General features: G+C 48.4%; 1 protein-coding gene across 2 annotated transcripts in view; it reads right to left on the bottom strand.

Annotated features, from left to right (window-relative positions):
- Nucleotides 1-211: 211 nt before the first annotated feature.
- Nucleotides 212-24,674, bottom strand: part of XPO1 (exportin 1) — a 717,353-nt gene continuing 692,890 nt past the window's right edge. For both annotated transcript variants that reach the window (XM_069234402.1, XM_069234401.1), the window contains exon 25: nucleotides 212-1,221. In XM_069234402.1, coding sequence (XP_069090503.1) covers nucleotides 1,075-1,221 — 147 coding nt within the window. In that variant the 3' untranslated portion in view covers nucleotides 212-1,074. The remainder of the gene's footprint in view (nucleotides 1,222-24,674) is intronic.

Consider the following 24,674-nt stretch of genomic DNA (forward strand, 5'->3'; position numbering starts at 1 on the left):
TAACAACCTGGATTCTTTTCTGTTTCGGCTACGTAAAATACGTATAAAATTGTTTCAAGTAGTCCAGGCTGTAAATGCAATTTGCTGTGGTTTTAATGTTACACAGCAGGACCAAAAACAGCAAGTCCAAGATATGATTGGTTTCCATGGAATGGAAATAACAGGATTCCAAATAATCGTAGTTCATTAAAGAAGAACTCAGGAAAGAAAACAAATGTAAACCGAGTTTATTTTGCTGTCAGGTAGTGTTTTAAAGCACTACAGCATGGTAAACAATGTAAATTAGTACAGGTCATCTCAATAGCCAGAGTTTGTATGAGTTGTTAAAAAGATGCAGCCTATTCTAACAGGATAAATAGTTTTAACCTTTTCACTTCTCGTTAATCAAAGCTCACAAATGAGCAACACTCCTCATTGAGGAAAACAAAAAGCTGTTGTCGACAAAGCGACAGCACACACACAAAACAAAAAGAAATTTGTAAAAATAACTAACTGTACTGTTCCCCACACTTTCTGAACTTGCTTAATACCGGGATGATATTGATATGCACATGATCTTACTGCAAACCTGCAATTCAACCTTCAACACACTTAGCCATCTATAATATGGTTCAGTCCAAAAATATAACTGTTCAGACAATGCAGCCCCTTTCTGACAATTAGCTCAATTTATTATCTTTTCTCCTAGGCTGCAGTACAGGCTAGAAAGAAATACTAACCTAATTAAAAATTTGTATTCATTACAAATATTTTTAGAGCAGACTTTACAAATATATGTTAAATTCCATTTGCCTTTCCCTCTGCTTAGCCTCAAAATGAGCATGAAGTAATATTTTGAATGGTTAATTCACCTCCATGCAATTCTAAATAAAGATGACCAAAACATAAGCTTTTAACAGTGGAAGGATTTTTCACAGAATTTGTTTTATACAAAAAACGCATAATAAGAAAAAAGGGCCACCAGGTGACATAATTTACAAATTGGCATCATTTTGGTCAACAAATATTCAGATATTGTTCTCTTCAAGAACAAAGCAGCTGTTTAGAAAAAAGGTTCAACTTGGCTTTTGATTTTCAATCGCACATTTCTTCAGGAATTTCATGTGGATTAAGGATGCCTGGCACAGACATTTGAAGTTTGTGTTTCTCTTCCTGGGCTTGCCGAAGTGCTGTCTCCCTCTCTTCCAAAAATAGGTCTGATGTGTCTTCGCCTGCAAATTCCTATAATGGAGTAGTACACAGACAACATCATTTCATTAATATTTTAGACCACTTTTTTTTTTATCAGCAGTGTCAACTAACCAATAACTGGTTTATACAAATTCAAAGTAAAGTGTAAAAGAGGAAAATGCATGTGGAAAGAAGCATGGAGGTGCAACAGAAAAAAACTTATGAGTTTGGAGGCATTCAAACATGTTTGAATCAACAAATTAGTCAGCAGAATTTTCTGATTCTTTATTATTAATTAGTAGCATCTTTTTTCACAGAAAAGTTCACAATACTGATATGTACTGTCAATCCAAGTGACAGACATCACACATCTACATTAATCACTATCTTCAGACAGCCTTTCAAAACAAAATCAGTCCATTTATAGAGCTCCCTTCTAACAACTAACACGTTTTGTTGGATATCTTGCTTTGTTAAGTTTAAATGTACTAACCACAAACTCAAGATTCAGTCACTTGATCTGTTAAGAGGATGCATTGCAATGCCATTGTTTTTTGAATAACCTGAGTTATATTCTTTACACAAATGTTATTGAATCTCAAAAGGTTTACCAATGATGTGCTTCGGTTACCCAACCAACTGGTAAGAGAAGATTAAGTAACTATCGTAGGTGTAACAGTTACTATTTCTCATACACCATTAAATCAAGAATTATAAAATTCCAGGGACACATTTAAAAAAATATATAAATATTAACTTCGAACTCCTCAAATGTTTGAAATAAATTCGAAATTGTTCTGCATAAAACATTACTATAAAGACTGTTTCAACATAAGGCAAATGCTACTTACATGTAACCATATATCTTTGAGAATTGCATTCTGCACTATCCTATCAGCTTCCAGAAATATGCAGCCCAGGCCTTAACATTGCCACAACTGAACTTTGGCAATGACGTTCTAGCTGGGTTGCCGCGATCTATCCTCTACGATAATAATCAGCTCTCTAGTACACTGCTCGACTTCATTTCTATAAGAAATGTTAACACTTTGCCCAGAATCTCACTTACATACACTAGCTACCTACTGAGACCAAGAAAACTGTAGAGCACAATCTACAAAGCAATTCACCTCAAACACACCACCCTAACTCTTCAGTGTAGTCAGGAGACAACTCAAGTTAAAACCAACTTTCTGCTTGGAAGCCGTAGTCTCAATACACCTGCCCAACATCAATCCTTCTCAAAAGCTGTAGGTGTAAGAAACTCTTCTTTAATGGACATCAGAAACAAACACTATACTGTTTTACTGGCAGTATATAAAGACTCACCCATTCAGACTAACAATGAAAAATCTGAATTCTACTGTCTTTCCTTGTTTATGGAGGCTCTGCTCCAACGGCCAGTTCTCTCCTGTCACACTATTATCCTGTATCTCTGTCCTATTGAGTGTTTTACAGCTACTGGTCTAGCCTGCTCACTGTTCACCACTTCCTTTCAATTACCAGCCTTTATCTTTTCCCATTCTCCCTATTTTTTTTTGGGGTTAACAAATTTAAAAAAACAACAAAAACAGAAGGAAAAAAAAAAGACATACAAGTATCCAAGTGGAATGTAGTAACAGCGCAGTTATGATCCAAATGTCTGATCCATGCTGCTACCCTGACAGTCCATATTAACACCATTTACCCCAGACATTACTATGCTTTTGGGGGCTCCCTTTTGCCTCACAGACTCAGATTTTTGCACACCAGTCCACGGCCGTGCGCAATTCCACCAACAAGAGAAGACTTTGGTGCTCCAGTGGCACACAGTCAGGCTAACTAGTGTGATCTCCTGAGGTCCTCCAGGAGTACCGGCAGTGCAATGCAGGGTGTGGGTACAACAGGTCTCTCCAACAAGTGGCATAAGATGGTGATACAGGCCACCAAAAGGTTGCAATCCAAAGCTAGGTCCACACTATGTGGACGAAGTCTCCGTCATCTTGGAGTCACCTAGACCATGTGAAGGGCACCCTCTTCTGTGCATTCACAAGCTCACTGGTGACATAAGCGTTCACGTAATTTGTATGATCCGAAGTAGAGGATAGAGCAAGGGTCCGTGGGGCCAATTTGGCATTCCCTCCAATTTCTCTTTGAAATGGTCTGGTTTGTTGAGGATTTATGATCTATAAATCTGTGAAAAGACCTCTTTTCCCAACGGGCCCATCATACAAGTTACTTACCTTCAGTAACAATATATCTGGTAGAGACATATTATAGTTGCAGATTCCTTACCTTTGAATCTACTCAGACTGGATCTGGGAATTTTTCTTCGAACAGTACCCTCTGTGCGCCGCCTGGTGACGTCTGTAGGAAGTTAGCTCTGTATATACTATCTCAAAGTAAGACATAGTGTGCACAGAGTCCAATGGTTCCCCTTAGTGGTTGATAGTGGCAAAATTAGATAATTCTAATGCTCTATTTTGTGTAAGTGTGGTCGAGCAGTAGGCTTATCAGAGGGTAGTGTTAAGCATTTGTTGTACACACACAGGCAATAAATGAGGAACACACTCAGACAACTCCAGGCCAATAGGTTTTATATAGAAAAATATTATTTTGTTTATTTTAGGGATTCAAGATTTGAAATAAATACATAAAATACAAAGTACTCCATACAGGTAAGTAAGGAACTTTGAATTACAGCAGTAACATACACAGTTTTAGTTAAAATGACAATAAGCTATTTTAAAAGTGGACACTGTGCAAAAATCAACAGTTCCTGGGGGAGGTAAGTATTGGTTAGTTTTTGAGGTAAGTAAGGCACTTACAAGTTCAAGTTCCTGGACATAGGCAGCCCACTGTTGGGGGTTCAAGGCAACACCAAAGTCACCGCACCAGCAACACAGGACCCGTCAGGTGCAGAGGTCAAAGGATGGCCCAAAACCCATAGGCGCCTATGGAGAACAGGGTTGCTCCGGTTCCAGTCTGCGTCTTCGGAGGGCAGACCAGGAGGGTTTTGTAGAGCACTTGGGTGGGAAGGTGGGGGTGGGGGTGGGGAAACGACGACAAGTGACTTACCCACGAGGTCGCAGTCACCTGGGAGTGCTCCCTGCAATGTTGGTTCTCCGGAGCTCAAGCTGGGGGCGTCTGGTGCAGAGGGTGAAGTCTCACGCTTCCGGCGGGAAGAGAAGTCTTTGAAAGTTGCTAAGTTGTTGCTGTTTTTGAACAGTGCTGCTGTTATCAGGAGTTTCTTGGTCCTTTGGGTTCAGGGCAGTCCTCTGAGGCTTCAGAAGTCGCTGGTCCCTGTCAGATGCGTCACTGTGCAGGTTCTTTGAGTCTGGAGACAGGCTGGTAGGACTGGGGCCAAGTCAATTGTCTCTGTGGGGCTTTCAGTTCAGCAGTCCTTGTGTGATTTCCTGGGTTCTGGGTCACCCCTAAATACTAGATTTAGGGGTGTGTTTGGGTCAGGAGGGCAGTAGCCAATGACTACTGTCCTGACAGGTGGGCTACACCCTCTTTGTGCCTCCTCCCTGAGGGGGGGGGGGCCACACATCCCTAATCCTATTGGGGGAATCCTCCAAAACTAAGATGGATGATTTCTAAAGGCAGGGGTCTCCTCAGTTCAGGGCACCTTAGGGGCAGTCCTGACTGGTGGGTGACTCCTTGTTTTTCTCATTATCTCCTCCAGCCTTGCCGTCAAAAGTGGGGGCAGTGGCCGGAGGGGCGGGCATCTCCACTAGTTGGGATGCCCTGGGGTGCTGTAACAAAAAGGCATGAGCCTTTGAGGATCACCGCCAGGTGTTACAGTTCCTGCAGGGGGAAGTGAGAAGCACCTCCACCCAGTACAGGCTGTGTTCCTGGCCACAGAGTGACAAAGGCACTCTCGCCATGTGGTCAGCAACATGTCTCGAGTGTGGCAGGCTGCTAAAACCAGTCAGCCTACACGGATAGTTGGTTAAGGTTTCAGGGGGCACCTCTAAGGTGCCCTCTGGGGTGTATGTTACAATAAAATGTACACTGGCATCAGTGTGCATTTATTGTTCTGAGAAATTTGATACCAAACTTCCCAGTTTTCAGAGTAGCCATTATGGTGCTGTGGAGTTTGTGTATGATAGACTCCCTGACCATATACTCTCATGGCTACCCTGCACTTACAATGTTTAAGGTTTTGCTTAGACACTGTAGGGGCACAGTGCTCATGCACTTGTGCCCTCACCTATGGTATGGTGCACCCTGCCTTAGGGCTGTAAGGCCTGCTAGAGGGGTTACTTATCTATACTGCATAGGCAGTGTGAGGTTGGCATGGCACCCTGAGGGGAGTGCCATGTCGACTTACTCGTTTTGTTCTCACCAGCACACACAAGCTGGCAAGCAGTGTGTCTGTGCTGAGTGAGGGGTCCCCAGGGTGGCATAAGGTATGCTGCAGCCCTTAGAGACCTTCCCTGGCATCAGGGCCCTTGGTACCAGGGGTCCCAGGTACAAGGTACTTACCTGGAGGCCAGGGTGAGCCAATTGTGTAAACAAAAGTACAGGTTAGGTAAAGAACACTGGTGCTGGGGCCTGGTTAGCAGGCCTCAGCACACTTTCAAATCAAAACTTAGCATCAGCAAAGGCAAAAAGTCAGGGGGTATCCATGCAAAGGAGGCATTTCCTTACACTAAGGTTTTGCTTAGACACTGTAGGGGCATAGTGCTCATGCATATATGCCCTCACCTGTGGTATGGTGCACCCTGCTTTAGGGCTGTAAGGCCTGCTAAAGGGGTGACTTACCTATGCCACAGCAGTGTGAGGTGGGTATGCCACTCCGAGTGGAGTGCCATGTCGACTTAGTCATTTTCTCCCCACCAGCACACACAAGCTGTGAGGCAGTGTGCATGTGCTGAGTGAGGGGTCCCCAGGGTGGCATTAGACATGCTGTAGCCCTTAGAGACCTTCCCTGACACCAGGGCCCTTGGTACCAGGGGTACCATTTACAAGGGACCTATCTGGGTGCCAGGGTTGTGCCAATTGTGGGAACAAAGGTACATTTTAGGTGAAAGAACACTGGTGCTGGGGCCTGGTTAGCAGGGTCCCCGCACCAAGTCACCATAAGTCACCCCTATGGTAGGCCCTCTCAGCCCAGAGGGCAAGTACCTGTATGTGGGCACCCCTGCACTAGCTGAAGTGCTCCCCACAAACTCCAGATCCATTTTCCCGGGCTTTGTGAGTGCTGGGATGCCATTTTACACAAGTACTCGACATATGTCACAACCTATGTCCAGCTACATAATGGTAACTCTGAACCTCGGCATGTTTAGTATCAAACATGTCAGAATCATACCTCAATACTGTTACAAGTTTTGGAAGTATGATTCCATGCAGTCTGGGGGCTCAGAGGACCCCCCAGCATTGCTACCCCTCAGACACGTTTCTGCCCTCCTGCAGCTTGATCTGATCAAGCCCAGGAAGGCGGAACAAAGGATATTGTAGGAAGTTGGCTCTGTATGTGCTATTTCAAAGTAAGGAATAGCATGCACAGAGTCCAAGGGTTCCCCTTAGAGGTAAAATAGTGGTAAAAATAGATAATACTAATGCTCTATTTTGTGGTAGTGTGGTCGAGCAGTAGGCTTATCCAAGGAGTAGTGTTAAGCATTTGTTGTACATACACATAGACAATAAATGAGGTACACACACTCAGAGACAAATCCAGCCAATAGGTTTTGTTATAGAAAAATATCTTTTCTTAGTTTATTTTAAGAACCACAGGTTCAAATTTAACATGTAATATCTTGTTCGAAAGGTATTGCAGGTAAGTACTTTAGGAACTTCAAATCATCAAAATTGCATGTATACTTTTCAAGTTATTGACAAATAGCGGTTTCAAAAGTGGACACTTAGTGCAATTTTCACAGTTCCTGGGGGAGGTAAGTTTTTGTTAGTTTTACCAGGTAAGTAGGACACTTACAGGGTTCAGTTCTTGGTCCAAGGTAGCCCACCGTTGGGGGTTCAGAGCAACCCCAAAGTCACCACACCAGCAGCTCAGGGCCGGTCAGGTGCAGAGTTCAAAGTGGTGCCCAAAACACATAGGCTAGAATGGAGAGAAGGGGGTGCCCCGGTTCCGGTCTGCTTGCAGGTAAGTACCCGCGTCTTCGGAGGGCAGACCAGAGGGGTTTTGTAGGGCACCGGGGGGGACACAGGTCCACACAGAAATTTCACCCTCAGCGGCGCGGGGGCGGCCGGGTGCAGTGTAGAAACAGGCGTTGGGTTCGCAATGTTAGTCTATGAGAGATCTCGGGATCTCTTCAGCGCTGCAGGCAGGCAAGGGGGGGATTCCTCGGGGAAACCTCCACTTGGGCAAGGGAGAGGGACTCCTGGGGGTCACTTCTCCAGTGAAAGTCCGGTCCTTCAGGTCCTGGGGGCTGCGGGTGCAGGGTCTCTCCCAGGCGTCGGGACTTTAGGTTCAAAGAGTCGCGGTCAGGGGAAGCCTCGGGATTCCCTCTGCAGGCGGCGCTGTGGGGGCTCAGGGGGGACAGGTTTTGGTACTCACAGTATCAGAGTAGTCCTGGGGTCCCTCCTGAGGTGTTGGATCGCCACCAGCCGAGTCGGGGTCGCCGGGTGCAGTGTTGCAAGTCTCACGCTTCTTGCGGGGAGCTTGCAGGGTTCTTTAAAGCTGCTGGAAACAAAGTTGCAGCTTTTCTTGGAGCAGGTCCGCTGTCCTCGGGAGTTTCTTGTCTTTTCGAAGCAGGGGCAGTCCTCAGAGGATGTCGAGGTCGCTGGTCCCTTTGGAAGGCGTCGCTGGAGCAGGATCTTTGGAAGGCAGGAGACAGGCCGGTGAGTTTCTGGAGCCAAGGCAGTTGTCGTCTTCTGGTCTTCCTCTGCAGGGGTTTTTCAGCTAGGCAGTCCTTCTTCTTGTAGTTGCAGGAATCTGATTTTCTAGGGTTCAGGGTAGCCCTTAAATACTAAATTTAAGGGCGTGTTTAGGTCTGGGGGGTTAGTAGCCAATGGCTACTAGCCCTGAGGGTGGGTACACCCTCTTTGTGCCTCCTCCCAAGGGGAGGGGGTCACAATCCTAACCCTATTGGGGGAATCCTCCATCTGCAAGATGGAGGATTTCTAAAAGTTAGAGTCACTTCAGCTCAGGACACCTTAGGGGCTGTCCTGACTGGCCAGTGACTCCTCCTTGTTGCTCTCTTTGTTCCCTCCAGCCTTGCCGCCAAAAGTGGGGGCCGTGGCCGGAGGGGGCGGGCAACTCCACTAAGCTGGAGTGCCCTGCTGGGCTGTGACAAAGGGGTGAGCCTTTGAGGCTCACCGCCAGGTGTCACAGCTCCTGCCTGGGGGAGGTGTTAGCATCTCCACCCAGTGCAGGCTTTGTTACTGGCCTCAGAGTGACAAAGGCACTCTCCCCATGGGGCCAGCAACATGTCTCTGGTGTGGCAGGCTGCTGGAACTAGTCAGCCTACACAGACAGTCGGTTAAGTTTCAGGGGGCACCTCTAAGGTGCCCTCTGGGGTGTATTTTACAATAAAATGTACACTGGCATCAGTGTGCATTTATTGTGCTGAGAAGTTTGATACCAAACTTCCCAGTTTTCAGTGTAGCCATTATGGTGCTGTGGAGTTCGGGTTTGACAAACTCCCAGACCATATACTCTTATGGCTACCCTGCACTTACAATGTCTAAGGTTTTGCTTAGACACTGTAGGGGCACAGTGCTCATGCACTGGTACCCTCACCTATGGTATAGTGCACCCTGCCTTAGGGCTGTAAGGCCTGCTAGAGGGGTGTCTTACCTATACTGCATAGGCAGTGAGAGGCTGGCATGGCACCCTGAGGGGAGTGCCATGTCGACTTACTCATTTTGTTCTCACCAGCACACACAGGCTTGTAAGCAGTGTGTCTGTGCTGAGTGAGGGGTCTCTAGGGTGGCATAAGACATGCTGCAGCCCTTAGAGACCTTTCTTGGCATCAGGGCCCTTGGTACTAGAAGTACCAGTTACAAGGGACTTATCTGAATGCCAGGGTGTGCCAATTGTGGATACAATGGTACATTTTAGGTGAAGGAACACTGGTGCTGGGGCCTGGTTAGCAGGGTCCCAGCACACTTCTCAGTCAAGTCAGCATCAGTATCAGGCAAAAAGTGGGGGGTAACTGCAACATGGAGCCATTTCTTTACACAAGCCCCCCCCAGCCCACAGGCCAGGAGACTCAGCCAACGCTGGAAGAGTCTTCCTAGTCTGTCAGGCGAGGAAGAGTAGAGGAAATGGCTGGTTTGTTGCAGGGCCTACTCTGCCTTACATCCTCCTGTTCAGGTCATTCCCTCTGGGGAACTGACCCACTTCCACAGTGATAGGACCTAGTCTGAACTGCCTCTTGTCTGTGCTTTTTATGTCTTCACCCATTCTCTCTATTTTGAGGTCAGAGGTATCCACCTCTGCTAATCTTATCTTAGCCAAGGTCACCCCTAGCTTACCCAAAGAGGTTACCCAGAGCTGGAGTAACCCCACCATGACCAACAGGGTCAGGGGGCCTAACTTGTTATTTGGCATGGGGTCAGACCACCATGCCAAGGATAGTGCAGCCATAAAGGCTAACACCCAGCAGAGGCCACTGACAGCTGTCAGTGCCCAGAACCACACCTTTAGCTCTTCACCTAAAAGGGAAGGGGCTAAGTTACAGGCTTCTTTGGGTTCAGGTTGCCTGTCTGCTGTATTGGAGTGGGGGGTTACCACATCTTGTAGTGAACACCCTTCTTCCACTCTTTCTTCTGTTAGCTGAGGAGCCACCCACTCAGGTTTAACAGTTGCCTGACTAGCCAGGACTTCTTGTGGGTCAGGTTGGACTTTATCAGGGCCATTTTTGGAGTTCTCCCCTACTGGAGCAGAATCTCCCTGGCTTGCTGTAACCTTGGCTAAAGGTTGTCCACCCCTCCTACTCTGTTTTCTTTTCTTCTTCTTCTGGGGCCTGCTTGCATTTACTGCAGAGGCAGGATTTCCAGAATCCTTGGGAGAGGACTGGCACTGGACCAGTTCCTCTCTTGGGCTCTGACTAACCTCTGGGTAGTCATTTCCAAGGAGACAATCAAGGGGGAGGTCTGTACTGACTACTACCCTTCTCCAGCTAAGAGTGCCACCCACTTCTATGGGCACTAAAGCCACAGGCCTCTTAGTGACCCTGTCTAGGCTAACTCTTACCCTGGCAGTCTCACCTGGGATGTACTGGTTCGAGAGCACCAGCCTGTCATGCACAATAGTGTGACTGGCACAAGTGTCTCTCAGGGCAGTGGTTGGGATTCCATTCACCAGTAGGTGGTGGAAGTGTCTACTTCCCTCTGGAATCTCCAACTCACCTGTTGGGCCCTGTTTCCAGTTGAAGGCTATGAAGACCTCCTCATCTGAGGAGTCATCTCCCATGGCTACACTGGTTACCCCTGGAATTCTGTTCTGGGGTTTGTTTTTGGGACAAGAAGTGTCCTTGGTGTGGTGCCCAGACTGTTTACAGTTGTGGCACCATGCCTTAGTGGCATCCCAGTTCTTACCCTGGTACCCACCTTTGTTTTGGGTTGTGTCTTGGGGCCCACCCACCTGTTCTGGTTTTTGGGGGCCTACAGAGGACTCTTTTTCTTTGTTTCTAGTGTCACCCACTTTCTCCTGGGGAGTTTTTGTAACCCCTTTCTTTTGGTCACCCCCAGTGGAAGTTTTGGTTACCCTAGTCTTGACCCAGTGGTCTGCCTTCTTTCCCAATTCTTGGGGAGAAATTGGACCTAGGTCTACCAGATACTGATGCAACTTTTCATTGAAGCAGTTACTTAAAATGTGTTCTTTCATAAACAAATTATAAAGCCCAACATAGTCACACACTTCATTTCCAGTTAACCAACCATCTAGTGTTTTTACTGAGTAGTCTACAAAATCAACCCAGGTCTGGCTCGAGGATTTTTGAGCCCCCCTGAATCTAATTCTATACTCCTCAGTGGAGAATCCAAAGCCCTCAATCAGGGTACCCTTCATGAGGTCATAAGATTCTGCATCTTTTCCAGAGAGTGTGAGGAGTCTATCCCTACACTTTCCAGTGAACATTTCCCAAAGGAGAGCACCCCAGTGAGATCTGTTTACTTTTCTGGTTACACAAGCCCTCTCAAAAGCTGTGAACCATTTGGTGATGTCATCACCATCTTCATATTTTGTTACAATCCCTTTGGGGATTTTTAGGATGTCAGGAGAATCTCTGACCCTATTTAAGTTGCTGCCACCATCGATGGGACCTAGGCCCATCTCTTTTCTTTCCCTTTCTATGGCTAGGAGCTGCTTTTCCAAAGCCAATCTTTTGACCATCCTGGCTAACAGGGGGTCATCTTCACTGGAGTTATCCTCAGTGATTTCAGAGGTGTTGGTCTCTCCTGTGAGGGAACCAGCATCTCCGACTATTATTTTTGGAGTCAGGGTTTGAGGGACCCTGTTCTCCCTAGATAGGACTGGTAGGGGGGAATTTTCCTCCAAGTCACTATCCTCTTCCTCTGAGTTGAGGGTTGGCCTTTTCAAACTCTGCCAAAAGCTCCTGGAGCTGTATTTTGGTAGGTTTGGGGCCCATTGTTATTTTCTTTATTTTACAGAGTGACCTTAGCTCCCTCATCTTAAGATGGAGGTAAGGTGTGGTGTCGAGTTCCACCACAGTCACATCTGTGCTAGACATTTTGCTTCTAAAAGTTGGAATACTTTTTAAGAATCTACAACTGGTTCTAGAATCTAATTCAAACTTTTACAAACTTTTAAACTCTAAAAGAAATGCTAAACAGGATCTAACACAAGGCCCTAGCAGGTCTTTTAAGAATTTAGAAAACTTTTCAAATTGCAAAAATCAATTTCTAATGACAATTTTGGAATTTGTCGTGTGATCAGGTATTGGCTGAGTAGTCCAGCAAATGCAAAGTCTTGTACCCCACCGCTGATCCACCAATGTAGGAAGTTGGCTCTGTATGTGCTATTTCAAAGTAAGGAATAGCATGCACAGAGTCCAAGGGTTCCCCTTAGAGGTAAAATAGTGGTAAAAATAGATAATACTAATGCTCTATTTTGTGGTAGTGTGGTCGAGCAGTAGGCTTATCCAAGGAGTAGTGTTAAGCATTTGTTGTACATACACATAGACAATAAATGAGGTACACACACTCAGAGACAAATCCAGCCAATAGGTTTTGTTATAGAAAAATATCTTTTCTTAGTTTATTTTAAGAACCACAGGTTCAAATTTAACATGTAATATCTTGTTCGAAAGGTATTGCAGGTAAGTACTTTAGGAACTTCAAATCATCAAAATTGCATGTATACTTTTCAAGTTATTGACAAATAGCGGTTTCAAAAGTGGACACTTAGTGCAATTTTCACAGTTCCTGGGGGAGGTAAGTTTTTGTTAGTTTTACCAGGTAAGTAGGACACTTACAGGGTTCAGTTCTTGGTCCAAGGTAGCCCACCGTTGGGGGTTCAGAGCAACCCCAAAGTCACCACACCAGCAGCTCAGGGCCGGTCAGGTGCAGAGTTCAAAGTGGTGCCCAAAACACATAGGCTAGAATGGAGAGAAGGGGGTGCCCCGGTTCCGGTCTGCTTGCAGGTAAGTACCCGCGTCTTCGGAGGGCAGACCAGAGGGGTTTTGTAGGGCACCGGGGGGGACACAGGTCCACACAGAAATTTCACCCTCAGCGGCGCGGGGGCGGCCGGGTGCAGTGTAGAAACAGGCGTCGGGTTCGCAATGTTAGTCTATGAGAGATCTCGGGATCTCTTCAGCGCTGCAGGCAGGCAAGGGGGGGATTCCTCGGGGAAACCTCCACTTGGGCAAGGGAGAGGGACTCCTGGGGGTCACTTCTCCAGTGAAAGTCCGGTCCTTCAGGTCCTGGGGGCTGCGGGTGCAGGGTCTCTCCCAGGTGTCGGGACTTTAGGTTCAAAGAGTCGCGGTCAGGGGAAGCCTCGGGATTCCCTCTGCAGGCGGCGCTGTGGGGGCTCAGGGGGGACAGGTTTTGGTACTCACAGTATCAGAGTAGTCCTGGGGTCCCTCCTGAGGTGTTGGATCGCCACCAGCCGAGTCGGGGTCGCCGGGTGCAGTGTTGCAAGTCTCACGCTTCTTGCGGGGAGCTTGCAGGGTTCTTTAAAGCTGCTGGAAACAAAGTTGCAGCTTTTCTTGGAGCAGGTCCGCTGTCCTCGGGAGTTTCTTGTCTTTTCGAAGCAGGGGCAGTCCTCAGAGGATGTCGAGGTCGCTGGTCCCTTTGGAAGGCGTCGCTGGAGCAGGATCTTTGGAAGGCAGGAGACAGGCCGGTGAGTTTCTGGAGCCAAGGCAGTTGTCGTCTTCTGGTCTTCCTCTGCAGGGGTTTTTCAGCTAGGCAGTCCTTCTTCTTGTAGTTGCAGGAATCTGATTTTCTAGGGTTCAGGGTAGCCCTTAAATACTAAATTTAAGGGCGTGTTTAGGTCTGGGGGGTTAGTAGCCAATGGCTACTAGCCCTGAGGGTGGGTACACCCTCTTTGTGCCTCCTCCCAAGGGGAGGGGGTCACAATCCTAACCCTATTGGGGGAATCCTCCATCTGCAAGATGGAGGATTTCTAAAAGTTAGAGTCACTTCAGCTCAGGACACCTTAGGGGCTGTCCTGACTGGCCAGTGACTCCTCCTTGTTGCTCTCTTTGTTCCCTCCAGCCTTGCCGCCAAAAGTGGGGGCCGTGGCCGGAGGGGGCGGGCAACTCCACTAAGCTGGAGTGCCCTGCTGGGCTGTGACAAAGGGGTGAGCCTTTGAGGCTCACCGCCAGGTGTCACAGCTCCTGCCTGGGGGAGGTGTTAGCATCTCCACCCAGTGCAGGCTTTGTTACTGGCCTCAGAGTGACAAAGGCACTCTCCCCATGGGGCCAGCAACATGTCTCTGGTGTGGCAGGCTGCTGGAACTAGTCAGCCTACACAGACAGTCGGTTAAGTTTCAGGGGGCACCTCTAAGGTGCCCTCTGGGGTGTATTTTACAATAAAATGTACACTGGCATCAGTGTGCATTTATTGTGCTGAGAAGTTTGATACCAAACTTCCCAGTTTTCAGTGTAGCCATTATGGTGCTGTGGAGTTCGGGTTTGACAAACTCCCAGACCATATACTCTTATGGCTACCCTGCACTTACAATGTCTAAGGTTTTGCTTAGACACTGTAGGGGCACAGTGCTCATGCACTGGTACCCTCACCTATGGTATAGTGCACCCTGCCTTAGGGCTGTAAGGCCTGCTAGAGGGGTGTCTTACCTATACTGCATAGGCAGTGAGAGGCTGGCATGGCACCCTGAGGGGAGTGCCATGTCGACTTACTCATTTTGTTCTCACCAGCACACACAGGCTTGTAAGCAGTGTGTCTGTGCTGAGTGAGGGGTCTCTAGGGTGGCATAAGACATGCTGCAGCCCTTAGAGACCTTTCTTGGCATCAGGGCCCTTGGTACTAGAAGTACCAGTTACAAGGGACTTATCTGAATGCCAGGGTGTGCCAATTGTGGATACAATGGTACATTTTAGGTGAAGGAACACTGGTGCTGGGGCCTGGTTAGCAGGGTCCCAGCACACTTCTCAGTCAAGTCAGCATCAGTATCAGGCAAAAAGTGGGGGGTAACTGCAACATGGAGCCATTTCTTTACACAAGCCCCCCCCAGCCCACAGGCCAGGAGACTCAGCCAACGCTGGAAGAGTCTTCCTAGTCTGTCAGGCGAGGAAGAGTAGAGGAAATGGCTGGTTTGTTGCAGGGCCTACTCTGCCTTACATCCTCCTGTTCAGGTCATTCCCTCTGGGGAACTGACCCACTTCCACAGTGATAGGACCTAGTCTGAACTGCCTCTTGTCTGTGCTTTTTATGTCTTCACCCATTCTCTCTATTTTGAGGTCAGAGGTATCCACCTCTGCTAATCTTATCTTAGCCAAGGTCACCCCTAGCTTACCCAAAGAGGTTACCCAGAGCTGGAGTAACCCCACCATGACCAACAGGGTCAGGGGGCCTAACTTGTTATTTGGCATGGGGTCAGACCACCATGCCAAGGATAGTGCAGCCATAAAGGCTAACACCCAGCAGAGGCCACTGACAGCTGTCAGTGCCCAGAACCACACCTTTAGCTCTTCACCTAAAAGGGAAGGGGCTAAGTTACAGGCTTCTTTGGGTTCAGGTTGCCTGTCTGCTGTATTGGAGTGGGGGGTTACCACATCTTGTAGTGAACACCCTTCTTCCACTCTTTCTTCTGTTAGCTGAGGAGCCACCCACTCAGGTTTAACAGTTGCCTGACTAGCCAGGACTTCTTGTGGGTCAGGTTGGACTTTATCAGGGCCATTTTTGGAGTTCTCCCCTACTGGAGCAGAATCTCCCTGGCTTGCTGTAACCTTGGCTAAAGGTTGTCCACCCCTCCTACTCTGTTTTCTTTTCTTCTTCTTCTGGGGCCTGCTTGCATTTACTGCAGAGGCAGGATTTCCAGAATCCTTGGGAGAGGACTGGCACTGGACCAGTTCCTCTCTTGGGCTCTGACTAACCTCTGGGTAGTCATTTCCAAGGAGACAATCAAGGGGGAGGTCTGTACTGACTACTACCCTTCTCCAGCTAAGAGTGCCACCCATGGGCGCTAAAGCCACAGGCCTCTTAGTGACCCTGTCTAGGCTAACTCTTACCCTGGCAGTCTCACCTGGGATGTACTGGTTCGAGAGCACCAGCCTGTCATGCACAATAGTGTGACTGGCACAAGTGTCTCTCAGGGCAGTGGTTGGGATTCCATTCACCAGTAGGTGGTGGAAGTGTCTACTTCCCTCTGGAATCTCCAACTCACCTGTTGGGCCCTGTTTCCAGTTGAAGGCTATGAAGACCTCCTCATCTGAGGAGTCATCTCCCATGGCTACACTGGTTACCCCTGGAATTCTGTTCTGGGGTTTGTTTTTGGGACAAGAAGTGTCCTTGGTGTGGTGCCCAGACTGTTTACAGTTGTGGCACCATGCCTTAGTGGCATCCCAGTTCTTACCCTGGTACCCACCTTTGTTTTGGGTTGTGTCTTGGGGCCCACCCACCTGTTCTGGTTTTTGGGGGCCTACAGAGGACTCTTTTTCTTTGTTTCTAGTGTCACCCACTTTCTCCTGGGGAGTTTTTGTAACCCCTTTCTTTTGGTCACCCCCAGTGGAAGTTTTGGTTACCCTAGTCTTGACCCAGTGGTCTGCCTTCTTTCCCAATTCTTGGGGAGAAATTGGACCTAGGTCTACCAGATACTGATGCAACTTTTCATTGAAGCAGTTACTTAAAATGTGTTCTTTCATAAACAAATTATAAAGCCCAACATAGTCACACACTTCATTTCCAGTTAACCAACCATCTAGTGTTTTTACTGAGTAGTCTACAAAATCAACCCAGGTCTGGCTCGAGGATTTTTGAGCCCCCCTGAATCTAATTCTATACTCCTCAGTGGAGAATCCAAAGCCCTCAATCAGGGTACCCTTCATGAGGTCATAAGATTCTGCATCTTTTCCAGAGAGTGTGAGGAGTCTATCCCTACACTTTCCAGTGAACATTTCCCAAAGGAGAGCACCCCAGTGAGATCTGTTTACTTTTCTGGTTACACAAGCCCTCTCAAAAGCTGTGAACCATTTGGTGATGTCATCACCATCTTCATATTTTGTTACAATCCCTTTGGGGATTTTTAGGATGTCAGGAGAATCTCTGACCCTATTTAAGTTGCTGCCACTATCGATGGGACCTAGGCCCATCTCTTTTCTTTCCCTTTCTATGGCTAGGAGCTGCTTTTCCAAAGCCAATCTTTTGACCATCCTGGCTAACAGGGGGTCATCTTCACTGGAGTTATCCTCAGTGATTTCAGAGGTGTTGGTCTCTCCTGTGAGGGAACCAGCATCTCCGACTATTATTTTTGGAGTCAGGGTTTGAGGGACCCTGTTCTCCCTAGATAGGACTGGTAGGGGGGAATTTTCCTCCAAGTCACTATCCTCTTCCTCTGAGTTGCCACCCTCAGAGGGGTTGGCCTTTTCAAACTCTGCCAAAAGCTCCTGGAGCTGTATTTTGGTAGGTTTGGGGCCCATTGTTATTTTCTTTATTTTACAGAGTGACCTTAGCTCCCTCATCTTAAGATGGAGGTAAGGTGTGGTGTCGAGTTCCACCACAGTCACATCTGTGCTAGACATTTTGCTTCTAAAAGTTGGAATACTTTTTAAGAATCTACAACTGGTTCTAGAATCTAATTCAAACTTTTACAAACTTTTAAACTCTAAAAGAAATGCTAAACAGGATCTAACACAAGGCGCTAGCAGGTCTTTTAAGAATTTAGAAAACTTTTCAAATTGCAAAAATCAATTTCTAATGACAATTTTGGAATTTGTCGTGTGATCAGGTATTGGCTGAGTAGTCCAGCAAATGCAAAGTCTTGTACCCCACCGCTGATCCACCAATGTAGGAAGTTGGCTCTGTATGTGCTATTTCAAAGTAAGGAATAGCATGCACAGAGTCCAAGGGTTCCCCTTAGAGGTAAAATAGTGGTAAAAATAGATAATACTAATGCTCTATTTTGTGGTAGTGTGGTCGAGCAGTAGGCTTATCCAAGGAGTAGTGTTAAGCATTTGTTGTACATACACATAGACAATAAATGAGGTACACACACTCAGAGACAAATCCAGCCAATAGGTTTTGTTATAGAAAAATATCTTTTCTTAGTTTATTTTAAGAACCACAGGTTCAAATTTAACATGTAATATCTTGTTCGAAAGGTATTGCAGGTAAGTACTTTAGGAACTTCAAATCATCAAAATTGCATGTATACTTTTCAAGTTATTGACAAATAGCGGTTTCAAAAGTGGACACTTAGTGCAATTTTCACAGTTCCTGGGGGAGGTAAGTTTTTGTTAGTTTTACCAGGTAAGTAGGACACTTACAGGGTTCAGTTCTTGGTCCAAGGTAGCCCACCGTTGGGGGTTCAGAGCAACCCCAAAGTCACCACACCAGCAGCTCAGGGCCGGTCAGGTGCAGAGTTCAAAGTGGTGCCCAAAACACATAGGCTAGAATGGAGAGAAGGGGGTGCCCCGGTTCCGGTCTGCTTGCAGGTAAGTACCCGCGTCTTCGGAGGGCAGACCAGAGGGGTTTTGTAGGGCACCGGGGGGGACACAGGTCCACACAGAAATTTCACCCTCAGCGGCGCGGGGGCGGCCGGGTGCAGTGTAGAAACAGGCGTCGGGTTCGCAATGTTAGTCTATGAGAGATCTCGGGATCTCTTCAGCGCTGCAGGCAGGCAAGGGGGGGGATTCCTCGGGGAAACCTCCACTTGGGCAAGGGAGAGGGACTCCTGGGGGTCACTTCTCCAGTGAAAGTCCGGTCCTTCAGGTCCTGGGGGCTGCGGGTGCAGGGTCTCTCCCAGGCGTCGGGACTTTAGGTTCAAAGAGTCGCGGTCAGGGGAAGCCTCGGGATTCCCTCTGCAGGCGGCGCTGTGGGGGCTCAGGGGGGACAGGTTTTGGTACTCACAGTATCAGAGTAGTCCTGGGGTCCCTCCTGAGGTGTTGGATCGCCACCAGCCGAGTCGGGGTCGCCGGGTGCAGTGTTGCAAGTCTCACGCTTCTTGCGGGGAGCTTGCAGGGTTCTTTAAAGCTGCTGGAAACAAAGTTGCAGCTTTTCTTGGAGCAGGTCCGCTGTCCTCGGGAGTTTCTTGTCTTTTCGAAGCAGGGGCAGTCCTCAGAGGATGTCGAGGTCGCTGGTCCCTTTGGAAGGCGTCGCTGGAGCAGGATCTTTGGAAGGCAGGAGACAGGCCGGTGAGTTTCTGGAGCCAAGGCAGTTGTCGTCTTCTGGTCTTCCTCTGCAGGGGTTTTTCAGCTAGGCAGTCCTTCTTCTTGTAGTTGCAGGAATCTGATTTTCTAGGGTTCAGGGTAGCCCTTAAATACTAAATTTAAGGGCGTGTTTAGGTCTGGGGGGTTAGTAGCCAATGGCTACTAGCCCTGAGGGTGGGTACACCCTCTTTGTGCCTCCTCCCAAGGGGAGGGGGTCACAATCCTAACCCTATTGGGGGAATCCTCCATCTGCAAGATGGAGGATTTCTAAAAGTTAGAGTCACTTCAGCTCAGGACACCTTAGGGGCTGTCCTGACTGGCCAGTGACTCCTCCTTGTTGCTCTCTTTGTTCCCTCCAGCCTTGCCGCCAAAAGTGGGGGCCGTGGCCGGAGGGGGCGGGCAACTCCACTAAGCTGGAGTGCCCTGCTGGGCTGTGACAAAGGGGTGAGCCTTTGAGGCTCACCGCCAGGTGTCACAGCTCCTGCCTGGGGGAGGTGTTAGCATCTCCACCCAGTGCAGGCTTTGTTACTGGCCTCAGAGTGACAAAGGCACTCTCCCCATGGGGCCAGCAACATGTCTCTGGTGTGGCAGGCTGCTGGAACTAGTCAGCCTACACAGACAGTCGGTTAAGTTTCAGGGGGCACCTCTAAGGTGCCCTCTGGGGTGTATTTTACAATAAAATGTACACTGGCATCAGTGTGCATTTATTGTGCTGAGAAGTTTGATACCAAACTTCCCAGTTTTCAGTGTAGCCATTATGGTGCTGTGGAGTTCGGGTTTGACAAACTCCCAGACCATATACTCTTATGGCTACCCTGCACTTACAATGTCTAAGGTTTTGCTTAGACACTGTAGGGGCACAGTGCTCATGCACTGGTACCCTCACCTATGGTATAGTGCACCCTGCCTTAGGGCTGTAAGGCCTGCTAGAGGGGTGTCTTACCTATACTGCATAGGCAGTGAGAGGCTGGCATGGCACCCTGAGGGGAGTGCCATGTCGACTTACTCATTTTGTTCTCACCAGCACACACAGGCTTGTAAGCAGTGTGTCTGTGCTGAGTGAGGGGTCTCTAGGGTGGCATAAGACATGCTGCAGCCCTTAGAGACCTTTCTTGGCATCAGGGCCCTTGGTACTAGAAGTACCAGTTACAAGGGACTTATCTGAATGCCAGGGTGTGCCAATTGTGGATACAATGGTACATTTTAGGTGAAGGAACACTGGTGCTGGGGCCTGGTTAGCAGGGTCCCAGCACACTTCTCAGTCAAGTCAGCATCAGTATCAGGCAAAAAGTGGGGGGTAACTGCAACATGGAGCCATTTCTTTACAGATATCCTTTAGAGAAGGGAAGTAACACCCTCTCTTTGGAAATGGGTGTAACTGGCTTGGGAGGGATAGCCTCTCCAAGCCAATGGTTTGCTTTGAAGGGTACATTTGGTGCCCTCTGTGCATAAACCAGTCCACACCAGTTCAGGGAGCGACGACCGGCTGCATAGATCGTATCTCCTGCTGAGCTGCGTGGATTCTGCATCACGGGTGGTGGTATGAAAAAGTCTTCTTGGTACTCTGACAGCTGTCCAACTTTGGTGAAGGTAAGCCTTTGCCTTCCCACGCAGGACAGTTCCCCGTGTACCGCGTCTCTTGCAGCTGCCAAGGTTTGTTTGCATCTCCTCCAAGGGATCTTCAGGCGACATGTAGCTCCAGCCCCCAGCACTCTATCCTGCAAAGCACATCCTCCTGCGAGGAATCCTCTTTTGTAGTGGTCGTGGGCTTCTTTGCAACTCATGTCCCCGTCCTGTGGGACTCCTGTGGGTACTGCCTCTGTGACACCGAGGGTCCCCAGCAGCACCTCTTTTCCACTAACCACAAGTTTGCCTTTGACAAGGTTTGTTGGTAGAATTCCTGCACAGACACCAGTCTGCAATCTGCCTTCCATTGTGGGGCTTCATCTGCATCCATCAGGAACTCTTCTTCGGCTCCAGAGCTGCAGTGCTGACCTGTTCATCACCGACCAAATACTGCATCCACAGCAGCGTGGGTAGCAGCTCCTACTCCTGGACTCCACTGTGACTCTTGGACTTGGTCCCCTCTTTCCATCGGTCTTCTTTCTTCAGGAATCCACTGTCTGGGTGTCTTTTTTTCTTTTCCTTCTTTTGGTTGGTTTGGGGGAAAATTAAGCGTTTCACTCCTGCATTCCTGGTAGCTAGAAGGGGGGTGGGGGGAGGGAGAGAATGGTACTGTGTTACTTACCTCTATGGTTTTCTCGTAGTTCCAGCTAGGGCCCTGTGACCAGGGAAGGTCTGTAAGGGCTACAGCATATGTTGTGCCACCCTAATGGACCCATCACCTAACACATGCACACTGTCATTGCCTTTTTCTCCCCACCAACACACACAATCTGCTAAGTCGACATGGCAACCCCCTCGGGGTGCCATGCACACAAAACACTACCTGTGGCATAGGTAAGTCACCCCTCTAGCAGGCCTTACAGCATGGTGCACTACACCACAGGTGAGGGCATAGCTGCATGCATGAGGAATGTGCCCCTACAGCGTCTAAGTCCATTCTTATACATTGTAAGTGCAGTGTATTAAGCATATTAAGTATATGGTCTGGGAGTTTGTCAAAACTAACTCCACAGTTCCATAAATAAACTAAATACTGGGAAGTTTGGTATCAGACTTCTCAGTATAATAAACCCATACTGATGCCAGTGTTTGATGTATTAAATGCACACAGAGGGCATCTTAGAGATGCCCTCTGTATTTTACCCAATCCTCCAGTGCAGGACTGACTGATCAGTGCCAGCCTGCTGCTGAGAGACGAGTTTCTGACCACCTGGGGTGAGAGCCTTTGTGCTCTCTGGGGCCAGAAACAAAAGCCTGCGCTGGGTGGAGGTGCTTCACACCTCCCCCCTGCAGGAACTGTAACACCTAGCGGTAAGCCTCAAAGGCTCAGGCTTCGTGTTACAATGCCCCAGAGCACTCCAGCTAGTGGAGATGCCCGCCCCCTGGACACAGCCCCCACTTTTGGCAGCAGGTCCAGGGGAGATAATGAGCAAAACAAGGAGGAGTCACCCATCAGTCAGGACAGCCCCTAAGGTGTCCTGAGCTGAGGTGACCCCTGCCTTTAGAAATCCTCCATCTTGGTTTTGGAGGATTCCCCCCAATAGGGATAGGGATGTGCCCCCATCCCCACAGGGAGGAGGCACTAAAAGGGTGTAGCCACCCTCAAGGACAGTAGCCATTGGCTACCGCCCTCCCAGACCTAAACACACCCCTAAGTTCAGTATTTAGGGGCACCCCAGAACCTAGGAAACTAGAATCCTGCAACATGAAGACGAAGAATGACTGCTGACCTGAAGCCCTGCAGAGAAGACGGAGACACCAACTGCTTTGGCCCCAGCCCTACCGGCCTGTCTCCTCACTTCAAGAAAAAATGTAGCAGCGATGTGTCCCCCAGGGTCCAGCGACCTCGGACGCCTCAGAGGACTACCCTGCATCTAAAAGGACCAAGAAACTCCAGAGGACAGCAGCCCTGTTCCAAAAAGACTGCAACTTTGCAACAAAGAAGCAACTTTTAAAGACCACACGATTCCCGCCAGAAGCGTGAGACTTTCCACTCTGCACCCGACGCCCCCGGCTCGACCTGCGGAAAACTAACACTACAGGGAGGACTCCCCGGCGACTGCGAGCCCGTGAGTAGCCAGAGTTGACCCCCCTGGGCCACCACAGCGACGCCTGCAGAGGGAATCCAGAGGCTCCCCCTGACCGCGACTGCCTGCTTCAAAGACCTGACGCCTGGTGAAGACTCTGCATCCGCAGCCCCCAGGACCTGAAGGATCCGACCTCCAGTGCAGGAGCGACCCCCAGGTGGCCCTGTCCCTTGCCCAGGTGGTGGCTACCCCGAGGAGCCCCCCCCCCTTGCCTGCATCGCTGAAGAGACCCCTTGGTCTCCCATTGATTTCTATTGAAAACCCAACGCTTGTTTGTAAACTGCACCCGGCCGCCCCTGTGCCGCTGAGGGTGTACTTTCTGTGGGGACTTGTGTCCCCTCCGGTGCCCTACAAAAAACTCCTGGTCTGCCCTCCGAAGACGTGGGTACTTACCTGCTGGCAGACTGGAACCAGGACACCCCCTTCTCCATTGAAGCCTATGCGTTTTGGGCACCACTTTGACCTCTGCACCTGACTGGCCCTGAGCTGCTGGTGTGGTAACTTTGGGGTTGCTCTGAACCCCAAACGGTGGGCTACCTTGGACCCAAACCTGAACCCCGTAGGTGGTTTACTTACCTGCAAAAAATAACAAACACTTACCTCCACCAGGAACTGTTGAAAATTGCACTGTGTCTAGTTTTAAAATAGCTATATGTCATTTATGTGAAAACTGTATATGCTATTTTGCTAATTCAAAGTTCCTAAAGTACCTACCTGAAATACCTTTCATTTGAAGTATTACTTGTAAATCTTGAACCTGTGGTTCTTAAAAATAAACTAAGAAAATATATTTTTCTATACAAAAACCTATTGGCCTGGAATTGTCTGAGTGTGTGTTCCTCATTTATTGCCTGTGTGTGTACAACAAATGCTTAACATTACCCTCTGATAAGCCTACTGCTCGACCACACTACCACAAAATAGAGCATTAGAATTCTCTTTTTGCCACTATCTTACCTCTAAGGGGAATCCTTGGACTCTGTGCACACTATTTTCTTACTTTGAAATAGTGCATACAGAGCCAACTTCCTACATGAAGGTAGGGGTGGTAGAGTGTGAGGAGGTGGAGAAGAGGCAAGGAAAGGTGAAAGCAGTGGAGAAGGCTGATTCAGTCTTTGACTTCTCCTTAGGTTTAAAGATTTTCACCGGTGAAGGGCGAGTTTCCAAGGTTTGTTGGAATGTTAGTTTCCTTTTTGTTACAGGAGAAGGAGAGGCAATAATCTTCCCTGTATCCTTTTGGATCTGTATTCTCCTTTGTTTATGGTCCATGACCTCAATAATTGATCTAATGTCCGTTTTATCAGTTTCCTGTTCTGGAGATGCAACTGGTTTGCTTCCCACCAACGAATGCTCCGAAAGCTTGCCGATAGTGCTTTAAACAAGCTGAAAAAATGGTTTGAGCCTAGATGAAAGTTCTCGGCTCAGAGGCGGAGCATGGATGTTTCGTCTCAGAAGAGGAGCGTGGATGTCTCTGCTCCGATGTGGTATGTAGCCGTCTCAGTTCCGAAGTGGAAGCCTCCATCTTTCGACTCAATGCTGAAATAGGCATGGTAGTCTGTTCGGTGGAGTGAGTATTGGCCTTTTTCAGCACCAAACTCAAGGGTCGGTCGCCGATATGTTGTTTTTGGGTTGGACCATGGCTGGCAAGCGGTGTGAACCCAAGGTGTTTTGTGATTGATTGTTTTTGATGGGAAGGGGCTGGTGTACACTCATACTGCGCTGCGCTAATAATTTGGCTGTCCCCATCTGAGTCGCAGTCTGGGATGGAGACTGCAGTCTGTGCCGGTTACTCACAGAATGTGCTGGGCATTTGTTCCGCTGACTTCGATGCCATCTCTAGCCGTCTTGCTCTTCGATCCTGTAAAGTCTTTTTAGATTAGAAGGATCGGCACGCCTCATAGGTGTCTTTGTTGTTCGGCGAGAGGCAGAGGTTACACATCTAGTGCTGGTCAATGTAGGGGAATGTTGCGTGGCACCGAGGGCAGAATCAAAATTGAGTCAGATTCATGAGTTTGTGACGCAGTAGGCCTGAGAAGGACGTGGGTGC

The sequence above is a fragment of the Pleurodeles waltl genome, chromosome 5 (genome assembly GCF_031143425.1).
Source record: "Pleurodeles waltl isolate 20211129_DDA chromosome 5, aPleWal1.hap1.20221129, whole genome shotgun sequence".
NCBI classification, from domain to species: Eukaryota; Metazoa; Chordata; class Amphibia; order Caudata; family Salamandridae; genus Pleurodeles; species Pleurodeles waltl.